Consider the following 8,275-nt stretch of genomic DNA (forward strand, 5'->3'; position numbering starts at 1 on the left):
GGGTGGGATTTCTTTTGTGCAATTTACCAAGATTTTTTCCCTTTTCATTAGAAGCTAACCGATGTGATGGACTTGCATTTTCGTGAGGAGCTTTAAATCAGACCCTATTGAAGAGTGTGCACTGTTGTCTTTTTTTTTTTTTTTTCCCTAATAGTTATCAGCTTCTATTTTTGCTTAGCATAATCAATAATTATTGCTTACCAAAAAAGAAAATCAATTACGGAAAGGTTTTACTACCGTGCTTTAAAATTATTTTTAGTCTTGTTATTATTAATTTTTTTTGAATTAATCAATTCAAGATAGACGGTACTAATTTATCTATTCATAATTAATTTTAATCGAATATACGTATGACTGATTCGATAAATAATTTAAATTATAAAAATAATTTTAAAATAAAAAATTAATTTGATGCTGCAAATAATTAGAAGTTTAGGTGTATTCTAGAAATTACTTATTTTGAAAATTGGATTTTCTTATAATACTTCAAAATCATGTTTCAATCTTTTTATTGTTGATCTTTTTCTGACCGTCCGATTCAAGATAAATGGCATTGATTTATCTATTCATAATGTAGCTAATGTGGTAAATAATTTAAATTATGGAGATAATTTTGCACTCTTTGTCTTCCTAACTTTTTCTTCTCTTGTCTAGAGTCGAAGAGGAGGAAGAAATTTTTTTTTTTTTTTTTTATCTTTGACAATCGAAAATCTCATTTTAGTCAAGCTCATCGGTTGCTTCCTTTGAACAGAGTTCGACCTTGCCATCAATAATAGACTAGAACTAGTAAAAATCTCATAATTTCTTTCTTAAAAATGATAAAAATTTAGGATTAAAACCGGATAAGATATGAATATATTCATATCCATATATATCTTATTTGACGAATATAGAAATCGATATAAATATTGAATGCAAAAAATTTATATCCATATTTATTTGAAGCAGATAAAGCTATAAACCAGATACTGAAAGTATCGATATAAATACGGATATAAATTGAATCATAAAATTAAATATTTACTAAGTAAATCATAAATCAAATTAATAACATATTAATATAATTATATTTTTTTAAATATTTATAAATATTATATAAAATTAGATAAAATTATAAATTAATTAAAAATATATATAGATATGAATCAAATAATTTTTTATCTTTATCTATATTTTTTTATAAATATAAATTTAAATTAATTTTTAACTATATTTAAATAATTTCAGATATGAAAAAGAATTGAATATGATCCCTTCGACTTGCACCCCTTCGTAGAAATAGCGTTCGGGTCTAATCCGGAATAAGAACAATAGGAAACTTAAACGATACGATAGATTATCCCTGAGCTTTTTATAGATCGCGGAAGAGGAAGAAAGGCTCTTGTTATCTTCTTCTTCTTCTCTCTTGCTTCTTTCTCAATTAAGATTGTTATTCTGTCTTTTAGCCATGCTGATCGATCCAAAGATTGATCCTTGACACTTTCGCTTCGGATATTTTAAGATTTGTGGATTTGGGAGAGCAAAAATCTTTGTTTTTTCAGCGATTTTTGCTTTTCGTGAGGTTTTTTAGCTGATCTTCCCATAAGAATCTGGGATATTGTTACCCACATCCTAAAATTAAGTTCGAGATTCGGCTATTGTGGTTTCGATCTCAAGCCACACGCTTCTGAAGCTCAGATCGCGACTCCTTGATAGGTCAAAATTCTCGAGCTTTCAGCTCAAAACTGTCTTGAAATCTCTTTTTTGTTTTGATGCCATCCTGGTAAAGTGATTTTTCTGTGCATTTGTGTTAATATTCCTAGGTTCCTAGAGTTAAAACTTTTGAATAGTTCAAAATTCTCGAAATTTTAGCTCCAGAATATCTTGAAATCTTTTTGATCTTATCCTGGTAAAGTTCTTGCGGTTCGGATTTAGATCTTAGTTCCAAACGTTTTTGATAATATTCCTTGGTCATTATAATCTAACTAAAGTTTGCTTCAGATCCTCAAATTTAAAACTGCAAAATTGCAACTTGAGGTGAACAAAGATGACCATTGGAGGCCTTTCCCCGGCTGAGAATAAGGGAAGACGAAGTAACAAAGAGATTCTTGATGAGAAATCTCCCCTGCTTCCAACCAAACGCGAGGGAGATGGAGGGTTTGATGAGTTTAATGGAGCTTCTTTTTCTGGGGCTGTGTTCAACCTATCGACGACCATTGTGGGAGCTGGAATCATGGCTCTCCCGGCCACCATGAAGGTCGTAGGGCTGCTGCCAGGAATTGCCATGATCATATTCTTTGCTTTCCTAACTGAGGCCTCAATTGAGATGTTGATCAGGTTCAGCCGGGCAGGGAAAACAGTGTCCTATGCAGGAGTTATGGGGGATGCATTTGGAAAAGTCGGGAAGATGCTGCTTCAGATCTGTGTGATCATAAATAATGTGGGCGTGTTGATCGTCTACATGATCATCATTGGTATGACATTCGATGAAGAAATTCTCTCTTTCCTGTCCCGCATATAATTTTATTGGCTGTTTTTTGCATTCTATAAATTCATGCAGAGATGTGATGTACATTGGTTTTTTTTAGGAAATAGTTTTGCATGTTATCATTTGATATATTCAGATCTTGAAGAAGCCTATCAAAAAAATATATATATTTATACTGAATTGAGGCAGTGAAAGCAATGTCCATGATTTGGATAATGTTGTTTCTACAAGAGATGGAAAAAAAAAAAAGTGTATTTGTCTAACAGGTCTCATCAGACAGTTCATATTCTGTATACCTTTGATAACTTAATCAAATATCTCGTTTTGTAAGTTTCCTTGCGGACGTAACTTGCCTGCAGTCCCATGACCGGTAGACAAATGAGTCATACATGGATATTATGTTATTGCGTGTTAGTTCCTTTTTGTGTCATAGGAAATTTGGTTCTTGTTTAAGCCCTTCAAGTCTTAATTATCTTCGAGAAGTTACATTATCTTCTTAAACAACATGCTGGTTCTTTAGAATGATCATGATACTTCTTGGAATTAGTTGCTATTCTGATATTGTCTTGAAACACTTAAATAAATCTTGCTTCAAGTGAAATAATCCTTTTACATAACTTGCTACAAGCAATGCTTAGTGTATTAAAAGCATGCACTACTTCCTTCACTGGTTGCATTGAATAAGATAGCAAGAGGATATATTACTCGAATTACATCATATTGTTGAAGATGGATTTTGCTTGATGCACCCAATGCAGTGTACATAGGTAGCATTCAATGATTCTAACATGAAGGATCATGTTTTCTTTTTTCCTCTAAGGTGACGTGCTTTCTGGAACATCTTCCAGTGGGGTTCACCATTCTGGTGTTTTGGAAGGATGGTTTGGGGAGCACTGGTGGAATGGTCGCTTTTTTGTTCTTCTGGTCACTGCTCTAGCAATTTTTGCTCCATTGGCATGTTTCAAGCATATAGGTGAGTGTGGCTTGACTAGTTAAATCATCACATGCTATCTACTGAATTAATTAATCCCTCCAGGGAAGTTAATTATTTGAAATCCTTTTTTTATTATACTGATATTGAGAATTCTGCTACCTTTCCTGCAGATTCATTAAGATTCACATCTGCCTTATCTGTTGCACTAGCAGTAGTTTTTGTTGTAATTACTGCTGGGATAGCTATTGTAAAATTGCTGAGTGGAAGCATTTCAGCGCCCAAGTTGTTTCCAAGTATACCTGATTTGGCATCTGTTTGGAACCTTTTCACGGTAGTCCCTGTTCTGGTAACTGCATATATCTGCCATTACAATGGTATGAGCACTCTTGGTATTATATTTGCTACTTTTTCATCACAGATTTGGTACAATGTCTATATTTTGTAAGAATAAGATTGCCTTCTTAAAGAAAAGTTAGGTTCCCTTTGCTACTATACATCTTTTTAGAAATCTAAAATTTTATTGTTCAATATAAAGTAGCGTGTTCATAAGTTACCAAGGTCCAAATTTGTTCCACAAGTAATGGATACTAAATCTGATTGGTTAAAGTGAAAATTTTTGTAATTCTGCAGTTCACACTGTAGAAAATGAACTTGATGACTCCTCCCAGATCAAGCCCATTGTGTGGACATCACTGGTGCTTTGCTCTACTGTCTACATAGCTACAAGCTTCTTTGGTTTCCTCCTCTTCGGTGAATCCATTCTTGATGATGTGCTCGCCAACTTTGACTCCAACCTTGGTATCCCATATAGCTCTCTGCTCAATGATGCTGTCCGAGTGAGCTATGCTGTCCACCTCATGCTTGTGTTCCCCATCATCTTCCACGCACTGCGCCTCAACTTGGATGGACTCCTCTTTCCTTCAGCAAGGCCTTTTTCTTCTGACAACCAGAGGTTTGCGCTAATTACAGTGGGACTTCTCTCTGTCATTTTCCTGGCTGCAAATTTTATTCCCAGCATCTGGGATGCCTTTCAATTCACCGGCGCAACAGCTGCTGTTTGCATTGGATTTATTTTCCCAGCTGCCATTACCCTCAGGTGAGTTCTCATATATAATCATGGCCATATTATTTATCATGGCATGATCTGATGATGCAAAACTAGCTATGGCTTCATTGAACTAATGTGATTCTAGCTCTTTTGCTTAACTTAAAAAAATTAAACATAGGAAGGACAAGGAAGTAACAAACTTCTGAAAATCAATGTTTTAAATCTTAGCAGGATGAGGGCTGTCCCAGTTGTCCCATCCCGTTATTGTTAGAAAATGGGACCAGGACTTCTCAACCCGTCTAGGAAGAAGAAGAAAGATCAAAGAAAGAAAGGATGAAAAGAAGAAGGAAAAAATGAAGGAAGGAAAGAGAGAAAAGGAGAGAAAGCAAGGAAAGAAGGAAGTGAAAAAAGAAGAAGAAAAAAGAAAGGAAGGGAGAAGGAAAAGTAAGGAAGGAAGAAAATAGGGGAGAAGGGAAAGAAAGAAGAAGAATAGGAAAGAAAGAAAGGAAAAAATAAAAAAGGAAAGAAAGAAAAAGAAAGAAAGAGAAAAAGAAAGGAAAAAATAAAGGCGAGAGGGATGCAGCCATGCAGGGTACCTATCGAGATGCTCTACCTGGATGGCCATTGGGATAGGGTAAGGACAGCATCTCGTCTCCATCCATGGAGAAACCAGGACACCCATTCCTATGAGATTTAAAAGCTTGCTGAAAATTATATCGAAACAATACATTGCTATAAATGAATTATATCACTGTTACTACTCACCATTATTTAGGTTATGAGCTGATGGATAACTTTAAGAACATCTGTTTAGACTAAGGAGTTCTGGATTTATACTATTAATATATAGTGGTTTATTTCTGGATCGCTACAATTGCTGTGTTGCTTTATGGTTCTGTCTATAATCTCGTAGCTTTCAAGTTTGATGTGCATGCACAAACACCATACACAAAATGCACTGGTGTATGTATTCATATGTGTGCATTTATAGACCTTTTAAGCATGTTCTGCACCTTATCTTGAGATGTCAGACACACATAGACACATGCACGAACACATTTGCTGTTTTGCCGTCCGAGCCTCTGATGCTTGGGTGATTTGTTTCTTTCCATAGTTTAGCTATCAACTGGGTTCCTATATTTTACTTGTGATATATTTTGTCTTATTTCAGGGATCCCCATGGCATCGCGACCAAGTGGGATAAGATCTTATCTGTTTTCATGATTGTCCTTGCTGTGCTGTCAAATGCAATAGCTATATATAGTGATGCCTATTCTCTCTTCAAGAAGGGCAAAGCCTTGACTTGGTCTTAAGTTCTGTGATCCTTGATATGTGCAAGTAACTTGCATATGTTGGTTGGTAACATTGGTTACTAGGGCACCCACATTTGTGGACATGGTCTAAGTTTGTTTAGTTCAATAGTAGAAGGCAACTCCAAATATTAGTCAATCTACATACCATGAATGGTATGCAAACAATGTATTGTCAGACTCATATATTATTATTGTAGATTTGTGTTAGAGGTTATTGCACAATGTATCCTTGTAACAAAGGGTGAAGTTGGAGTTAGAATCATAAATTATTGGATAAATTGTAACTTGATCGACCTTTATACTTGATTATGTACTGGTTGACTGTGTAAACTCCAATTTGTATGCTTTATAAAATATATGATCAAAATTATTTGATCAATAGTTAAGTGTGATATGATTTGCTATTAGAAAGTCTGGCATTTTTTTTTTCATTGTTCTGGTCTTGACAGTTTTCTAAAGTTTGGGACATGGAGGCAGATGATATGAAACATAATATGAGCTTCCTACCATTTTACAAAGGAATGTTAATCTGTTGAGAAAATTGTGTACTGATCTATTTGCTAACCTGTCATACCGCCTTTGCTTTCCATTTTACTGGTAGTTGTAAAAGGTTTCATCTCACTAATTGGTGAAACACCGATAAAAAGGCTGGTTCACCTCTGGTTTGAGGCTGACTAATTTACAAGCTTCTATGTAGCATGTAACAGATTTCAGAAGGTTTGCTGCATTCTGGATTTTTTTCATGCATTTATTATGTAATGGAAAATGATTTTAATCATAAAAGAAAATGGATGAGAAAAGATTGGCTGGTTGGTATTTGGGAAATGTGTGGTTACCAAGATTGCCTCTGTCTGTTGTGGGCCTTTACTGTTGTCACTGAGAGAAAGTGGAGGAGTTGAGCTAGAACTACTGCAATTCAAGTTGCATCAACTCTAGCTGTATTCAACTTTTGGAACTGAAGAACTTGCATTTTTTGCGAGTGCAGCAAAACAAACACCATGGAAGGGGTCGTTGTAGTAAGCAGGAAAACATGCTGTCCAACTTGCAGCATCGAACATACCCTTGCGCCATCTCTCTAGTTTCCCATCCTCATCCTCAATTTACGGTTTGGCGAACAATAATACCATAACTGGATTGCCATGAAATAATAAAAACAAACAAACAAAACTGAACTGGTTTCCCAGCTCTTGAAAGTTTGTCCCTCTTTTTTAAAAAGTTCAAAAATTGTTTTGAAGACAATATTTGGGAGAATGTCTTTTGAGATGATTTCTCAAAGAGTCCAATTAGGTTTCAGTTAAGAAGGTATTGTGATGTAGAAAAAAGGCATCATTAGTTTCACACTAGTTGTGGGTCAAGAGAAATTCTGGTTTATATAGAAAAGAATCAACTTTCTCACGTGAGATATCTTTTTAAGAATAAAATTGTAAGTCCAATGAGTCAAAGTTGACAATACCTCACGTGTCGAGCCATGAGCTCTTGACCGTAACAGAAAACTCTATTAATAGGGGGAAAAAAAACTACTAGCGGTAAAGTTTTCTCATCCTTGTAAATTAGTGTTGACACGTGTGATGCATCATATAATGTGCACAACCAGATTGTGTGATGCATCCAAGATATGACATGGAAAAGCAAATTATCTTCCAAGATATAATATGGAGAATCAAACTGTCCCAGGCTCTATATCCTATTATAATTAAGATAGAAATTTCTTCAAAATGATAAAATTTATAATATAAATGAAATAGTTATGCTCCCCAACATTTTTTCATGGGTCAGAAGGGAGTTTGGTCTTTGGTGGAAATTTACTCTTCTTTCACAATTGAGATTACACTAATTAGTCATGGGTGTTTCTTTATATGTGGGACGACATGTGGCTCCCTGCCACAGAGAAAAGCTTGTTTTTGAAAGCCATTAACAAAGTTGTTTTATCCCCTCCATAAAGTGATAAATCACAAATCAAACTTTTATATTACAACACATGTCGTATATAGCATCGTCGCTGAGAGCAGGGATTACATGCAGTCTGGGTAATAGTTTTTGATGTTGTCAGTCTTTTTAACTTGGCTAATCATATATCTACTGATTTTTATAGTTGACACCTTAAAATTTATGAAAATAATTTATTAAGGTAGCATTTGACTACTAGTTAAAGAATAAATAACTTAAAGTTATGCAATTAACCCTCCAAAAACCATCAATAAAGTGGTAGATACCTTTATTTGGTTAGCGACCCCAAAAGGTGCTTGACTCCATTTAACTAAGCCTTAATCCCCAAAATAGTTGAGATTGGTTATATGAATCCTTTTTATGCCCTTCCATACTATTTTATTCTATGTAATTTTCAATCTACCTTTACATCTTTTGCCCTTTATACGTATCAAGTTACTTTTTTATATCATTAGAATTCCTCAGCTTATTTTGTGAATATCTAAATGATCTAAATCGTCTACTCAATTTATCCTATGCTAGTCCCCTTTAACGTCATCTATGCTTGGCAAACTCTGCCTATGTTG

General features: G+C 34.7%; 1 protein-coding gene across 3 annotated transcripts; it reads left to right on the top strand.

Annotated features, from left to right (window-relative positions):
* Positions 1–1,285: 1,285 nt before the first annotated feature.
* On the top strand, positions 1,286–6,154 carry LOC105061092 (amino acid transporter AVT6A). Of its 3 annotated transcripts, none has more exons than XM_019845982.3 (6): positions 1,286–1,888; positions 1,981–2,453; positions 3,288–3,440; positions 3,572–3,775; positions 4,032–4,497; positions 5,621–6,154. In XM_019845982.3, exons 2-6 carry the CDS (start codon positions 2,027–2,029, stop codon positions 5,760–5,762), a joined length of 1,392 nt encoding a protein of 463 aa, XP_019701541.1. In that variant the 5' UTR covers positions 1,286–1,888; positions 1,981–2,026; the 3' UTR covers positions 5,763–6,154. The 3 variants fall into 3 exon arrangements, with proteins under 3 accessions (XP_019701541.1, XP_019701542.1, XP_010943350.1); XM_019845983.3 differs by having other exon boundaries at positions 1,286–1,762; XM_010945048.4 differs by having other exon boundaries at positions 1,287–1,695.
* Positions 6,155–8,275: the final 2,121 nt, after the last annotated feature.

The sequence above is a fragment of the Elaeis guineensis genome, chromosome 1 (genome assembly GCF_000442705.2).
Source record: "Elaeis guineensis isolate ETL-2024a chromosome 1, EG11, whole genome shotgun sequence".
In the NCBI taxonomy this organism is placed as follows: domain Eukaryota; kingdom Viridiplantae; phylum Streptophyta; class Magnoliopsida; order Arecales; family Arecaceae; genus Elaeis; species Elaeis guineensis.